The sequence below is a fragment of the Sceloporus occidentalis genome, unplaced genomic scaffold (genome assembly GCF_023333645.1).
Source record: "Sceloporus occidentalis isolate IW3139 unplaced genomic scaffold, rSceOcc1.0.p SCAF_6, whole genome shotgun sequence".
NCBI classification, from domain to species: domain Eukaryota; kingdom Metazoa; phylum Chordata; class Lepidosauria; order Squamata; family Phrynosomatidae; genus Sceloporus; species Sceloporus occidentalis.
The window spans coordinates 68,916,553-68,933,895 of record NW_028316986.1 but is presented as its reverse complement, the minus strand read 5'-3'; the positions used below and the strand labels follow the sequence as shown (position 1 = coordinate 68,933,895).

General features: G+C 38.7%; 1 protein-coding gene across 3 annotated transcripts in view; it reads right to left on the bottom strand.

The window, feature by feature from the left end:
• Nucleotides 1–4,834: 4,834 nt before the first annotated feature.
• The window catches only part of TRIM67 (tripartite motif containing 67), a 53,179-nt gene continuing 40,670 nt past the window's right edge, over nt 4,835–17,343 (bottom strand). For all 3 annotated transcript variants that reach the window (XM_089529957.1, XM_089529958.1, XM_089529959.1), the window contains exons 9-10: nt 12,255–12,417; nt 4,835–11,176 (exon numbers count right to left, since the gene is read on the bottom strand). In XM_089529957.1, the coding sequence (XP_089386083.1) occupies nt 11,111–11,176; nt 12,255–12,417 (229 nt within the window). In that variant the 3' untranslated portion in view covers nt 4,835–11,110. The remainder of the gene's footprint in view (nt 11,177–12,254; nt 12,418–17,343) is intronic.

Genomic DNA, 17,343 nt, shown 5'->3' with positions numbered 1-17,343 from the left:
ATAGGAACCACAGAGAATCCTGACTGACTTCTTGACTGTCCAAGATGGGGAAGGGAGTTTAATTCTTTCATCCCCTCCATCACTTTTCTGCTTTCAAGCTCACATTGGTGTCTATGAAAGCTTCCTTTGACATTCTGACAGCCATGTGATTTTTGGCAGGAGCATCATGAGAGTGAAAGAGTTAAATTCCCCTCTGACACAAGGTGTGGTCAACTTCCTAGGAACGGGACCACACTGCACTCCCCAATCCAATGGAGGCACATTTTGCTGTTGATGTGCTCTGTGTGCCACTAAATTTCTACAGCATGACAGCAGCAAAGAGCAAAATCTGCAATTAAAAACAGGTCATTTAGCATTGGGCAAGTTGTGGCATGGCCACAACTCCAAGAGTTGCAAAATTTGGTGGTGGTAGGTGTATGTTGCCAGTCCCCATCTTTCAGTCTCAAGGCTTACTCATAGTTACTATTATACAACTTCACATTTAGTTTGGCCATCATTCACACAACTTCACAGTTAGTTTGGCCATCAGTTCATATACTCCTCTCCCAAAAGAAGGCCTGTGACATGAAAATGGAAACCAGCACTCTAGGTGAAGCAGCAAGTGTGATCCTAGCCATCTCAAGAAAAAAGGGAGAGAAATGTTAATAGGGTTACATGCATATGGGGCTCAGCATGGAGCACCCAGCCTCACATGTGACAGTATGTCCACAATTCTACATCACATTGGCGGAAGGTATGTCGCCACCAGCATAACATTGGGGTGGGGGTGGGGGGGTGAAGGCTGCTTCCTTGGCCTAACTGCTTCCCCTGTTGTGTGCAAAAACAGCCAGGGGGCTGCCAGGTACATCTCTGTCTTTCTGATCACGGAGTGGTGGCAGTCTGGTTGCACACTTGCATCTGATCAGTGGCTGAGGAAACACAGCTGCTCCTGGCAGCACTCCTATCATTCTGGTGTGCTAGGATGAAATCTTTGCAGAAGGAGGTAATAGATACCTCCTTTCACAAGGTCCAAAAAGTATACATGCATATGTAACATGCAGTTGCACCTGTGCCTGTCACAAACAGGATGCCAGTCTGTCTCTGTGGTAAAGTGTAAGTGGAACACACTTCTGCTACTCTGTTACACAAAAAGAATTGCAAGTCCAATAAATGTATGAACCCAGCTAAAGATATGATAGGCAAAGCAGAGCTGTGATTGTGGAAATCAATACTTGGTTTGCAACTGCTAGCACGTTACATTGCTCTGTGTTTCAATGGCTGTCTGAAGTATAATCTTTTAAAAATTATTATCCACATTAAAACAGGAGGATAAAGGTCAAAACAGTACATTTCCTCTTGCTCTAAAACATCTAAGAAACTTTGAAACCAAGTGCTCTTTTTTCCCCTTTTTTGCTGAACACATTTAAAAAATTCTACAACACTACAATGGAACTGGACCACTGACCAATAACAGACTATGCCAGTACATTACAATGCGTTATTTACACTAAGATGGATTGGTATGTATACATCATACATTACATTACATATTAATGTTTCTCATCTTATACTCTTATACAACTCATATTGTTTTTTCTCAGTCCAGTATATGGGTACAATCCTACGCACAGTTAAGCACACTTAAACTTATTGAAATCTATTACTTTCAGCGTACCTAACTGTCGGATTGTAGCTTTTCTCTATAACTTTTTCAGTTTACATTGGGAGTTCATATGCTCTTCAGCCCATCTTTCCTAAGTTTGGGAAGTCCAATTTGCTTGCAGCCCTCAATTTATTAATTAATGTATATTCCATCTTTTCCATCAAAGGATGTTTGTCAAGGTGAGCAAGCCACCATCCTTTCCTCCATTAGGAAAGGACATCTACTCTTCTACAGTCCTTTTCCATTAAGAGGATTTCTCACAAACTCAGAATGATGTCAATGAAATATTTGTGTTTTAAAAAACATATTAGTAGGAAAGAAACACTAAAGCAACTGCATATTGCTGCACAGTACTACATCTTTTATACCCTATCATTTCCTCTAACTGGTTGCATTGAGTGTCATATGAGGCATTTTTATTAAGGAAAACAACTAAGAGAATGAATGATAAAGGATAATGACCCATATTGTACAGTGGCATACTTTAAAAGGCTTCTATAATTTTTGAAAACATTTTTTTTCTCCAAATTATAACAATAGAAAGATGATGATACAGCCTTTAAGGCCTTTTAGAAAGCCATAAAAAGGCACTTTTACTGATCTTCTAAGCCTCTCCACCTATTTACTAACCAGGTCCCTCAAAATCTATATACGGACCTAAAAGATATGGGAGAGTCGCACCCAACGATCTTTGAAAATAATCTACAAGGGGTTCAGTAGCAGAAGGACAGTTACATGGAGATGCTGACCAAGTTCCTGTAACAGATATGTAGCCACAGTGCTGTGGTTGCACTCCATCTTCTGAAATGACCCCTGAAATTGGGTTTCTAATCCAGCCAGTTGTATCACAGGACAGAATAGTTCCAGTAGTGGGGTTACTGAGCAGGGCACTGCAGGATGATGTGTATCGTCTTCCCTGTCCAGTGAGCAGCAGCATAAGAGCAGGGACCATGTGGGGTTCTTGTCACAACTTGTCAATTCACTGCTACTTGCTGGCAAGAGGGGGCTGAACACATCATCCTTCAGCATCCCGCTCTCCAGTGCAGCATAACATTCTCTCAGTGTGGTCTGGCTGGATTTTAAGGTGGGTTTCAGGGGAATTTATGATCTTGGCTCTGGTACACCAATCCTAAATGTGAATAGGAAACAGTGATGATGTCATAAGTCTAGTTTGTGACATTTTAACTAACAGGACACCAGCCTTTGTCTTTGAGAAGCTTCTGTCTGCTGCCTTGTCATTGACCTAAGGAAAAGAGTTCAGCATTACTCTCATTCTACCTGCCACTGACTGCCACTGTTTCTTAAGCCATAACTCTGAGCTGACAGCTGCATTTAGTTCCATACCAATTTCCAAGTGTTTATTCTAGGACAGCCTGGATGAGCCATTTGTGTTCCTTAAATCCTTTAGAATCTTATAGATAAAAAAATGTATTCAGTGAGAATTGGGAAAGGGGTAATTTTACAATCTACTTTTTGAAAGGTTAAATATCCTTAACATTTAAGGATAAAAATATGGAAGGGAAGCAGGCAGATAATGATGATTCTCAGTAATTTCACAAAGTAAAGCTGCTAAGTGAGTATGCCCGACTTAGTGCTTCAGTGCTTCTGTTTCTTAATTTCTTCACATAAAAATGAAACACTTGAGTGCTTGACAGAATGGTTGCCAGAAACATTATTTCCAGAGGGTTCACTGGTGAGTTGTATATCCTATCTACTAAGGTATCAAACCATTGAGCTGATCACCAGAACACCACTATTCTGTATTGCTTGAGTCTACAGACACACGTGATGGTTTCCTCCACAGCAATCTTTCCCCACATAGGCTCAAGTGAACCAAGTGAAGCAGGATAACAAGAAACCAGAAGAGTAGGTGGTAACAGCAGAACACTATGGTGGTTGGCAGTAGCACCGATAGGAGATAAGACTCACATATATTTTCCTGGCCAACTCCTGCCTTTCATATGCTATAGTAAAACCTAACCAAGATCAGACAGCTATGCCACTATGCATGTCAGCACCAGGAACAGATACAAATTGTTAGTGAATCACAGCCTGGATCTGATCCCTGCCTGGTCTCACCCTGTTCCCTTCCTTCCACTGTTTTCTCTCTCTTAATAACTCGAAAGTTGGCAACTATATCACAAAGATCATGCCTGTAATTCAGCTAGATGTTGAAGGCCTCTCAGGACCTTCTCCAAAGATCTTTATAAAGAGGAAAGATATAAATGTAAATAAAATGATTTTATATTGATGGTAGAACTTCCTAGCATTACCCAGATGCATGCCTTATGCCATTTCTCCCTACATGTTTATCAAGAGAGAAGATAGGAAAAGTAACCTCTGAAGCAGATCTAAAAAGGTCCAAAACCAAGATCTCTTATTAAAGATAAACAGGGAGCCTGTAGGGCTGAGCCCATCTGAACTGTCTTGGGTAGACTACTTGCAGCTGAGCTGTTGGGCTTTCCTCAGATTTTTCAGATAACATCATCTTAAGTATTCACAGTTTAGTTTACAGGCATACCTGAGATTGTTATTGAAGACTACTTGAATGCAGAGAAAGGATATTCAATTTAACCTTAAAGGCATTAGACAACTATCTGAATGACCCCATGCCTATTGTTCTCAAAGGACAACATGGTGTGCCTTTGTAAACAGCACTCCTTTATGACCTTCACTATTGAAAAGTATCAAACTATTGATAGTGGTAACAAAATACCTGCATCTGCCCAATGTCTCTTACTCTCTTATTTTTTTCCCCTCTCTTGTTATCTCTGGATCCAGGACCAATGAAGCATAAAAGAAAAATCTCAACGAGTACATCTGGAGACTTCCACTCTGACTTTGTTTTCAGAACCTATTTTCCTTTTGCTCCAAGCAAGTGTTTGATTTACACAACTACTTTTATGCCTTCTTTTCATCTATGCAGACTTTCCTGTACTGAGCACACTGAGTGCTCTTGATAGTTGCTATATGTTAAATCTCTTGAATGTTCACATGATTTAACATATACCACTTCTCAAGAGCACTGATCACTGTTTTGAGGTCCACACAAATAGTTTATGGCTATGTTATCTGATGAGCTCACCCATGTCATTCTGGGAAAAAAGTTGTTGAGTATCTAATTCACTGCATGAAACTGTTCCAATGTCTAGGTACAGTAAGATACAAAGAAGAATGGAAGATGAAATCTTCTTCTTCTTGGTGGCACTATTACTTTTCTCAAGAGGCTCCCCTACCTACTGAGATAATGGCTCTGTTCATGAAAAGTGTTTGTACCCTGAATTTCAGGGATTCTGGATTCCTCCTCTAGTAGGTCATTCTATATATTACCCTCTGTGTTGCATTTTCAGGGTGTTGGAGGATCTGCTATTAGGAAGAAGGCACAGAAATATTTCCCTTCTATTCATCTAGTTGAACATGCCTAAATCTGGTTACAAACAACAATTGGCATGGCACTTTCAAACCTTCAAAATGATTAACATGCTTTATCACACCATAATTCTTATAAGAACCTGTAAAAAGGACCAGATTAAGACATGCAGAAACCTCAAAGTATGTCATATTTAAACCCATAGCATTACCACAAAAAAATAGCCATTAAGTATAATTTTGTCATATCTGAACAATGATATTTGCTTTAGAGTGATTGTAATTGCTTTGTTTTAACTTAAGAGTCACTCTTAACCCAAGACGCTAAATTATATCTTACTTGGCCTCTGCATAAATTCAGCACTGCTTGTAAGGCAAGTAAATTACAGCTAATTTGTGTTAACATAGGCTATATTATATATTTCTAACAGTACTTTTTTGTTTTTAGGATGGCTTCTGTGTTATAGATGTACATCTAAGATTTTAGGTGTACATCTGGCTGTCATCCTTTGTTGAGTGTGCACACATATCTCACTGGTGAAATGGCCCTTAATTTCTCTGAGAAAGAAACTTATTCGTCTTAAGAGTTAAAATATGACAAAAAATAGAAATGGAAATTATGATGTATTCCCCAGATTATTGCACTCATTCTTCTAAACTTGTGTCACACCTTCCTCAGTTATTACCTACAAGAAAAGGCTAGTGCAAGTGCACCACAGTATGAGTAACACCAAAAGAATACAAAAGGCAGTTCTGAAAAACAAAGAACTCTGCAACAGCTTATAAAAGTTGTTCCAAAACCTTTTTCAAACCAAACAGAAAGATTTTAAGTTGCTAGGAGTAAAATAATGCAACATTTTAAAGATGTAGAATACTGTTTTACCCTTATTAATAAAACTCAGATCTTTTTTCCTGTCAAGCTGGTATAAAAATCCATATATAGTTTAAATGTGGCACTCAAATCTACCAGTAATACCGACAGTTTATGCAGGACAAACAGCAATAGTACAGTGGGCCCACAGTATCTGCTGGGGTTTGGTTTCAGGACCACCATCACCACTCCCATGAATGCCACAATCCATGGATGCTCAAGTCACATTATATACAGTGGCATAGCAAAATGCTGTCCCTTATATAAAAAAAAGCAAAATCAAGGTTTGCTTTATGAAAAGGTTTTTTTTGTTTTTAAATATTTTCAAACCATAGTTGGTTGAATCCGTGGATGTGGAATCTGCAGATATGGAGGACCAACTGTATTACCTTATGGCTCATGCCTACCTCTGGTTGACTTTGGCCCTGAGCCATCAATAAAATGTTCTTAGTCTTGGGTCTGATTATGTCCAACACTCACTTTCTCTGTGACTGTGACACTTACCTATAAAGCTCTTCTGATTCACAAAAGTAGAATCTGGCCATTTGGAAATCACTGCCACATACTGGCCTATTAAGAACTTCCAAGGTCAATGTTATAGCGGCATGTTCTAAATTCATACAAGCCAAGTTCACAGTGAGTAGGCTAAGTGAGGTAGACTTGAAGCAAACCCAGCTACATTTTTAGAAATAAAAAATAATAAAATAAAATAAATCCCAGACAAAAGTATGATTATTTCAAATTATAAAATTAAGAAAGAGAACAGCATTCTTTGCATTTTCAGTGTATCACAGTTATATAAACATTTTAAAATTAAAACATCATTGCTTGCATCATATCAGTAGGCCCAACAAGAACAGACCTCTTCTATCAGTTTTTGAGTCAACATATATGTAATTCTTCTTAGTTCAGTGGTTTTACTCTAGCTGGGACTACCAGTAAGATTCAGATTCATAAGAAAAAATGCTACATTTTTTTTTAAAAAAAGCACCTTTGCTTGTAAGCTTCAGGGAGGATATTATTCTTTTTCACTGTGCTGGGTAGAAACATTTCCATCCTCCAGTAAAAGAAGCTTTCTCTTCAGGAAGAAGTTCTTCCAACAGTGGAAGAAACTTCTCAGTTAGAGGAAGCTTTTTTCCAGAGAAAAGAAAGTATTCAATTAAACCAGCCATTCACTTTCTTTGTCAGCTCCAGTATACAAAGAAGCTCCGTTCTGTTTGACTCCAGTATTATTGGTGGAGACAAATAAGAAGATATTACATGGAAATGAGATTATCTTGCATTTCTTCACTCAGTGTCCCCATTCCTTTAACCTTTATCCAATATTTCTTCACTTTTAAGGGATTTTGTTGAGTTCCACATGAAACGGCATGTGCTATGACATGATGCATTTAGGCCAGTTTACATGAAATGTTTTCAAGAAACTATAGCCACTGTGTGAAGCCCAGCCCTGAAAACCTAGTGGTGATATAAACATGGCCACCACAAACGTGCAGGCACATAATATTTAGGTTCTGTTTCGAAATGAACACACACAGTTACACTTAGCAGAACCTGCACTTGTGATCATGGAGACAGACAGACCAGGAATAATGACTAGAAGATATATGTGTGACTTACACAATGGATGCCTACAACATGGTTCTGATTTATGTTGTACAGTTCGTCTCTGCATGTGCTGACCTGACTACTTATCATAATTCCTAAAGCATTTATTTAGACATTTTCTTGGCCTCTTTTTACCTCAGCAGTTCTCATCACAGCATCTACATTTGCTCAATACCACATTAGAGGCAAGAGATTATGGATGTCAACCGTGGCAATATTAATTATATCTGATGCTTAGAAATGTATCCTGCTCATGAATTTTGCTGTTACTGAATACATAAATGCCACTGCATGTGGCCCTGCAGTGAAAAATCTGACCCCATTTAGCATCTGAATTGCCCCAAAATATGCTATGGATAGTTTTGTCCTAATGCTGCAGTATCTCACACAAAAGATACACAAAACTAGATTTGATATTTACAAGCTTCTGTTAAATTGCTTTAGCTCTCAGCTTTTATTATTATTATAGTGTGTACAAAATCCAAGAACAAGCAGAGAGCTAAAGGCCAAAGCCTTCTGTGGCATATATTTTCAGACTTCAGGTAGAGGAAAGAAAGCTGGAATGGTACCCCACAGAAAATATTGTTTAGATGCAGAAAACTAGCATCTCTGGGGGGAAATTCCATACAAGTGTTTATCTGACTTTTGAATGCCAAGTTTTTGGTGCATATCAAATTATATTTCTCTTTGTATATATAATGAGTGTTCTCTCTTTCAACTATAGTCTGAAATCATGCAGCTTTGCAACAGGTACATCATATGAGATATCATATGGGATTATTATAGTATTCAGCAGAATGAGAATGCATGTTTATGTTTGCATGCATGTCTGCATATACAAAGAGTGAGATACCTAAATAGCATGATTAGAAAGGCAAATAATTATAAAAGAAATGCTATGAAATGAGGCGAAATGAGAAAAGAATTTGATTATGTCAGGTATCTTTCTGACGGAGAAAAGTCTTACTTAACCCAGCATTTATTCACACGCTTAAAATTAAGCACACAATTACTTCATGTACTTACAGGAGAACACAAGCATAGCTTTGAGTTATAATATCCTGTCTTAGATGTTTCTCTAAGCAGTGTATTTGACCAGTATGGTTTGCCTTATATGTACTTTATTGAAAAGGCACAGGGATGGTTCCATGGTATTGCTGATACTTTGCACCCCACTACAACGTGTTTGTTGATGGCTGAGTTTGGGCAAACATTTCCAGCTCCATAAATGATGAGCACTAGGATCAAACACTCCTCTCTTTATTTTGAGCATGGACATTGGTGTGTAAATCCTGGATTATTATCCATGTTGTACAATTATATCAATTTCATACCACTTCAATTGTCCTGACTCTGTTCTATGGAATCCTGGGATTTGTAGTTTTGTGAATTTTCCATGGGACAACCCTAATACTAATATTCATGGGAATGTACTAAAGAATTCTAAATAGACTACAAATCCCAGGATTCCATATTATGCAGCTATGGCACTTAAAAATGGAATCAAAGTGCTATAATTGTTTAGTATGGTTACAGACCTGTTTAGTTAACAGAGATTAAACCAGAGTTCTACTATCTGCAGCTAGCAGGTTAACCAGGAATTAAGCACAAAAGGAGGAGGGATAAGCAAAGAGTGTTCAGACAGTGATCATTCCTGGCTTCACAACTCATAGCTTATAAAGCTAGGATTGTCTGAACTGGCCACTGAAGACTAAACTCAACATGATGTTAAATGTATACTTGCATTTAATGTACAAGGTTTTAAATATAAAAGGCAGCTGCCAGACATGTATGATAATTATTAAGATTTTAGCAGCCAAATGGGGTGAATTTAACATTTTTCTTCCCTACTCCAGTGCTGATAAAAACCACTCACTGTCTGCTAGTTGCACTGGAAGGAAATGCCTCGCTATCACCAATAAACTTCCACATACCTCCCCAGCCAAGCAACTTCATAAATTTAAATGCATTTAGTGCCATGCCTAGTTTGCCTCCCAGGCTGCAATTGCAGCTCATTAGTATGATAGCATATTTAATTTTTCATGCACAGCCACTCAGTGGGCATTGTAGAAGGCCACAAAATAACTCAGAAAGATATTACTGAAATCCAATGAATGACATACATGTGCACTTAACTTCAATCCTCTCAAGAGTACTGTTGAGTAGAGTGAAAAAGAAGACATGCATAAATGTACTTGTCTAAATGCTTTCTCATTTCACAGGGTATATTATAAGTTGCTTTTCCATTATTCATCCTTAGAAGCTCTTTTAAAGTTTAAAGGGAATACAGAGCAAAGGCTTGTGAGTGCCTTAGTTTCAGGAATGTGGGTTCCTCATTAACAGTATGCTAGCAACACCTATTTTCTGAGGGTGGGGTGAGGTAGGGACAAACTCTCATTTGTCTCCAAACATTCTACTGTAGCTTTTTGCAGGTGTCCAACTCAAGCTCACAAAAATTAGCAGAAACAATACTCATGAGTAAGAATGTTGATCCAAGTCCATTTTGCCAGAATGGAAGAAGAAAATTGTAGTATGAATGTTATGATGACAAGAAGGCTAATGAGGAAAACAGATAAAAGAAAAAAAGATGGTATAGAATCTCATAGGGTTGCTAAAGATCTATCATTATTAGGCAGACATGGGATCTATGCTTCATTTCTTCCATATCTCCAGATCCGTGGTTCAGTGAGTGGATCTTTTATCTTTTGCAAAGATCTCCTCTGCATGCAAATAATTTTGTTAAAATGTGATGTATAAAGCACTACATGATTTACAGCCTATGAAATACAGAAGGACTGTATGTGTTTTAGTCAATCAGACACACCAATATGGATGTTCAGGATAAAAACTTCAATCCACTAGAACTACCTTGGGATAAGTGATTTGAAAGCTGCCACATATATTGTTTTAAAATTTCAATCCTTGCATCCAGCAGAATAAATTGGAATTATGCTACTCAATGGGGGAAACCAATCCACTCTCATCCTCTTCCATCATGTCCAAATTTGCAGAATGTAAGACACAGAGGTCATTTAGCAAGACAGCTGAATTGGGATAGGATCATCTATAATACCCAAACCTCCCTAAAAGATTAGCACATATAAAATGTGGGTTGTAGTCGCACATGTTGGTACAGCACAACCAGAGGCTAGGATAGAGTAAATGAAGGCATAATGGATTTAATCCAGACTCAGAGAAGGTTAACACAATGATAATTAACTCCTATTGTAATAGATGGAGATGAAAGTACAGTTAATCTTCTCTGATTTGTGTCACACCTGGCTGCAAGATGAATGGTGAAAAGGAAAAGAGTTTTGGTTGTTTTTGTTTTTGTTCTGTCTGTGATAGCTTTTTGCTTTCTATGATTGCTTTTTGGATAGGCAAACCAATCAGGTTTCACACAGTGGTACAGTAAAAATGCACAGAAGGTTTGGTGATCTTAAAACAATGTAAAAACTCAAAAGGCATGTCAATATATTTTTTAAAAAAATCACTGGGTTACCCAAATCAGATAACCACTGTTGACTCTGACCTAGTGACAAATGTTTTGTAAAATTGATTTATGCCAAGTGCTAGTTAGAAAGATTATAAAATCCATCTTAGATTTAAACAACAGGAGCTCAATTGCTCGGCAGCTTTGGTGGTCTTACAGTCTGAGGTACCTCGAGTCCTGTGTGCAGCGTCACCTGCAACAGTAAAAAGAAAAAAGAAACAGGATTTTAGCACTAAAAATAAGATGCAAATAGAGAATCATCTCTAGCTAGATAGCAGTCCTGGTAGCACTAGGAACTTGTTATTAGAGATCCCTAAATCTCAGTTGGTAAGAAGAAGAGGTTAAAATATCTCAATCCCTGTGCACTGGGATGTTTGTAGTTGGGGACAAGAGAAAATGTACACAAATGCAAGTCCATTTTATACTTGCACATGTCTTCTTTTTTTCTTTTTTGGGGGGGCATTGCAAAGGTTGGAATTGTCTTCCACTGTCCATGATGATCAAAGCATACAACCCCTCAGATCCACATTTGGGCTATGATAGCTTTCTTGAACCACCACGGTTGGTGGAAAACCTTGGGAATCAGAGAAGCATCTGGCTACACTCCATTGCCAAAAACAAACTAATGGCAACATCTACCCAGACTCCAGATGCTTCTTCAAACCTCCAGCCTTCAAGAGAGCTACACCAATCAGATATTGGCCATTCAGGATTGCTGTCATAGCAAAACTGTGTCCTGCGAGTGAGCAGCCATCGTGGGTGGTGGGCAATGTAGGATCTCAGCCTATGCTTATATAGACATGCACAGTTGCATGCACATGGACAGGCATCCCATTGTCCCTCCAACCAACATTGGATATAGCCTTTAGGATCAAAAATTGTAGACCCTTCCCTATTCCCAGGTTACTATGTAAAACCCTTCCTGATCCCATGTTCAATCATCTGGATCGAGGGAGAGAAAACAAACAAACAAACAAACAAACAAAACCACATCGGATATATAAAGAGTGACAGTTAGAACTTGAGCAGCCTCCTTTATCCAACTGTAAGATTGTCTTCCTCCAAAATGTATACTTTTATGAATCATGCAGGAGTATATCAATGTTGCCACCAGCAAGAACACTGCTTTATCTGACTGCCCTATCTTCTGGAGATTAACTGGGCTATTTGAGTAAATTAAGTTGAACAATGGATGCCTGCTATTTTCTTATTTCTTATCTCATTTTTCTTGCATATACAACACCTGAGATCCTTAAAGAAAATAACTTTACCTGCACATTTCGGTTGAGACTTAATGCAGGCATAAAGACACCCTCCACGTTTTCGAATGCTGGAGGGCCCTGCTGTTGCCCATTGATGTAAAATGTCAGGGTGTGCTTATTGAGGTCCAGTAGAACACCTACAGTTGCACCTTTAGAAACACCTCCTTCTGTCCTAAGAATCAAAGAGATAATAACATATATGTCAATTACATCAATTTGAGTTGCACAAAGCAGCAGTATCTTTATTTGTCCAGCTTCAAAGTATAAAATATATCATGTGAGCTTTCAAACCTTCACTGACTTCTTCATCAGGAAAAGATTTTAAAACCATAAATGAGAAGAAAAGTGATGATGTTAGAGACACAGGCATAGTTTGTATTTTGTTCTATTTTGTTGCATAGCCAACACAGCTCCCCTGAATATGTTTCCATCAATTTGTGTTGTATTATTTTTTTCATATTGCACGGAGCACTCTTATAAAATGGGAAGAAAATAATAAAATAATTATTATTTGGCAGAACCAATTGTGACAGGTATTGGTTCACACTGGAAATATAGTAAGTATCCTATGTTCGAAACTAGTGGATTCAAATGTTCAAAAAAAAAAAAAAATACAAACCTTCATTTTCCAGTGTTAAATATGATACCACTTGAGTTTAACATTGGTGAAAGGTGCCTGGTGCTTGGATTTAATGCCCACATTAAAATGTACATAGAATTATAGAATCAGAGAGTTGGAAGAGACCGTAAGGGTCATTCAGTCCAACCCCCTGCCATGCAGGAAATCTAAATTAAAGCAGCCCTGACAGAAGGCCATCTAGCCTCTGTTTAAAAACCTCTAAGGAAGGAGACTCCACTACATTCCGAGGGAGTGTGTTCCACTGTTGAACTGCCCTTACTGTCAAGAATTTCTTCCTAATGTTGAGGTGGAATCTCTTTTCCTGGACCTTGCATCCATTGTTCTGGGTCCTGTTCTCTGGAGCAGCAGAAAACAAGTCAGCTCCCTCCTCAATATGACATCCCTTCAAATATTTAAACAGGGCTATCATATCTTAATCTTCTCTTTTCCAGGCTAAACATCCCCAGCTCCCTAAGTTGTTCCTCTAAGGACATGGTTTCCAGACCCTGCACCATTTTGGTCACCCTCCTTTGGACACGCTCCAGTTTCTCAACATCCTTTTTAAATTGTGGTGCCCAGAACTGGACACAATATTCCAGGTGGGGCCTGACCAAAGCAGAATTTAGTGGCACTATTACTTCTCTTGATCTAGACACTATACTTTTATTGATGCAGCCTAAAATTGCATTGGCCTTTTTAACTGCTGCATCACACTGTTGACTCATGTTCAACTTGTGGTCTACTTGGACTCCTAGATCCTTTTCACACGTAGTCTCATTCAGCCAGGTGTCCCCCATCCTATATCTGTTCATTTCATTTTCCGCCCTAAGCACAGTAACTTACATTCCTCTGTGTTGAAATTCATTTTTCTAGCTTTGGCCCAGCTTTCTAATCTATTCAGGTCATTCTGAAGTTTGATCCTGTCCTCAGGAGTATTAGCTATTCCTCCTAATTTGGTGTCATCTGAAAATTTGATAAGTATACACTCAATTCTGTCATCCAAGTCATTGATAAAGATGTTGAACAGCACTGGGTCCAGGACAGAACCCTGTGGGACCCCACTGCAGAATGTCAGATCAGATTTTATCAATTTTTCAATGTTCAATCTGGTTCACATTGCCTGAATAAGCAAATTATACAAGTTATATGCGGGCACGCTTTACACAGACTTGAGCATATGGGCGCATGCCACGAGAAATGCATGGGGTGCAAGGGGTGGCGCATCCCATTCAGATGAATGGGGCACGGCCACCGCACCGCCGTGCATGAGCCCCATTCAAATGAATGGGGCTTGAGCATACACAAAATTAGCCTTATGCGGGTGGGTCCGGAACGGATCCCCCACGTAAGGCAAGGGCCCACTGTATATAGAAGAATGTTCCTTTATCTCCAGAATCTTCAAACTCAAGGATGATGCAGACATTCAGAGAATGAGCCATGCTACTCAAAACCAGGCATGTGAAGCAAATGACATGGAGCACTAAAGTCAAGTACAGCGACACCCTAGTAGCTCCTTCTCTTTGCAAAGCACACTTAATATGGGAAACGTTGGATCAAAAAGGAACAGAGAGGCAAGTACCAATTAACACTCCCCCCTCAGCCATTTTTTTCAGAAGTTTCCCTCAGCTGCTTGAATCTGTTCTGTTTCAGCCAGTGAATTTTGTCACAATGAAACTGTTACTGGACACTGTGAGGTCCATGTTACAGGGTCTCACTGTGGCTCTGGATCATATGTGCATCTAAACTGACCTGACTGGCCATTATGCAAAACTAACAATTAAATGACAGAACAACATAGAGGGCAAGAGATTGATTTACAGCGTATCAATGTTTGTTATTAATAACCTTAAGGAGACAGGAACAGCTGTTTAAATGACAAGATCCAACTATGATTATGGATTCAGCTACTGCATGCAAGACTAAATTGACATTAATGCACCTCTCCCTCAGGGGAATTAATTTAATCGAACACTATGGTATAAAAAAGCAACGAGGCAGAAATCCACTGAAAATGTGCTTTGACCAGAGGCACTTACACTTTGTTAATGTCACTGGAGTTTTGCAACAGAATTACTATCTGACATGCAAGGCATAATTTTGGCATCCGTTTCAAAGAAGTCTATAACAAATGTGAAAACAAAACAAAACTATGTTCTCTGCAATAGGGACTAACAATTTCTTAATCCATTACAGCTATAATCTTTACATCTCTACATGCAAACAAAAAACAAACAAAAACACCTAACAGGTTAACTTCAACAACAATGGAAGCCTTATAAAACATTCCACTGTTAATTTGCAGAGGAGATTATTTGGACTACTAAATGCAACAAGTTTCTCACAAAGGAACATTTCGTCCTTATTAGAAATTAGTACAGAGCAGCAGCCTACAGGTTCTCAATAAAGTCCAAAATACACTGCAGAAATAATCCAGTTAAAGACTGCTTTAATTGCCTTGACTAAATGCTATGTGATTTCTGATAATTGTAGTTTGTTGTGGCACCAGAGCTCTCTGACAGAGAAGGCTAAATGCCTCTCAGAACTACAGTTTCCAGATTTCCCTAGCACTGAGCCATGGAGTTAAAACAATCTCAACATGGATTATTTCTGCAGTGTGTTTTGGACCTAAGGAGCAATGACACCAAAGAACAAACTATGGCCTGAAACACATGGGCCAAAAGAAGTAGCTTCCAGCCACGTTGGCATGCCGTTTATACAACACATGTCTCCAATGTGAACGTAGGTCACACCAAAGCCATGCTCCGATCCTTCAGATTGGAGCAAAAAGGAGCTGGGATAATCCAGTTTCTGGTGGTGTGTCTTGAGTCCAATGGTAGTGACTCACTTTCAGAGTGGGCTGTGCTGTCACTGTGGACCCAATCTGCTTGTGGCCGGAGTGGCCTCAGGTTACACTCTCCCAGCTGTCCGCTTTGCCCTATTATATGAACTCTGTTCCAAGATAGGAAAGTTACTGAGGAAGCTATTCTGATGTAGCTTCATCTTCATCTTGGTCTTGGAGAAGAGTGGGGGTGAGAAGAGGAGCAAAAATATCCCCGAGAGTATCAGTTTACATCACAGAAGGGTCAGGATAGATAGAGGGGGATCATTGCAGGTCAGAGTATATAACACTCTGAGGCATTAGCTCTGTCAGTGTAGAGCATTGTTGCATTTCCAACACTCCTTTGGTAGGGTCATTCTTTAGTGAACGAACTGGTATCTGTGGCATGACTAGACTTGGTTTAGGAAGACACTGGAACCCTGACCCTTTGCATTTAGGAATAGTGTTGACATGGGGAAAAGCAGGGCAAGTGTAAGTGACTAGGGGCCTTCTGTGGCTAAAAGGTAAAAGTAACCTTAGGCTTTGAAAGGACCTCCCTACTTTCTTCATAAATTATATAATTGTACAACTAGCATAAATGGAACAATCTGCACAGTTCTTCTGATGACCAGTTCTTTCTTAACTTCTTTTCTAGATCAGTTCTCTACAGCTGCATCTACATTGCTGAATTAAAGCAATTTGACCCCGACTTTAACTGCCATGGCTCAATGCTATGGAATTCTAGGAATTGTAGTTTTGTGAGACATTTAGCCTTCTCTGTCAGCGAGCTCTGTGCCACAACAAACTACAAATCCCAGAATCCCATATTATTGAAAACATAGCAGTTAAAGTGGTGTCAAACTGGATTATTTCTGCAGTGCAAATGCAACCCAGGATTTCACAAACCGCCTGGATGTCTCAATTGACTTGAATAAACTTGCCACAACAAAAGACAGCAGACAAATAATAAGAAATGTTGCTAAGCAAAATAAATAAATAAAAAATAAAATTGTTAATTGCCCGAAGCAAAATCATAGTAGTGTTACTAAAGTATTCAATTTGCTTCTTTTTGAGTTCTGTTCTGTGATAACCTGTGAGTTATCCTGTGTAAAGTGTGCAAACACATACTTGTATTTTTTGTATTTTTATTGTATATGTTAATGCCAAATAATCATATGCATTTTTAAATGACAAATAATTTGAATCAAAATTAAGATGAAGAAAATACATGCTTCCTTTGGGCAGTCTTCATAACATAGCTTCCCTTAAGCTCTTATACTATTTTACAAAACAGATTATGTGCCTTAAACTAAATATGTTTCAGGACGCATTTAAAAAATAGGTTTCCAGGACAGCACTGCATCATCTTGCCAGAAGCAAAATCGCCTGAATCCTGCCTATACTGGACTTCCTATCACACAAAAAAGCAGTCCAACACATTTGGAGGGCAACAGGTTAGGGAAAGCTAGGCTATGTGAAAGCGTTCTAAATTTAGTAACCATTAACATTATTTCTGCTCTAAATATAACCAGATTTCTTAAAAGGGCAGAGATTAGTGCTTTTGATTTTATTGGTTTTGGGGAAATATGATTACCAGCTCATTTGAAAAAAATATTCCAAGAGAGAGGAAATAGAACCATTTTAACTGATTCTTGTCATTT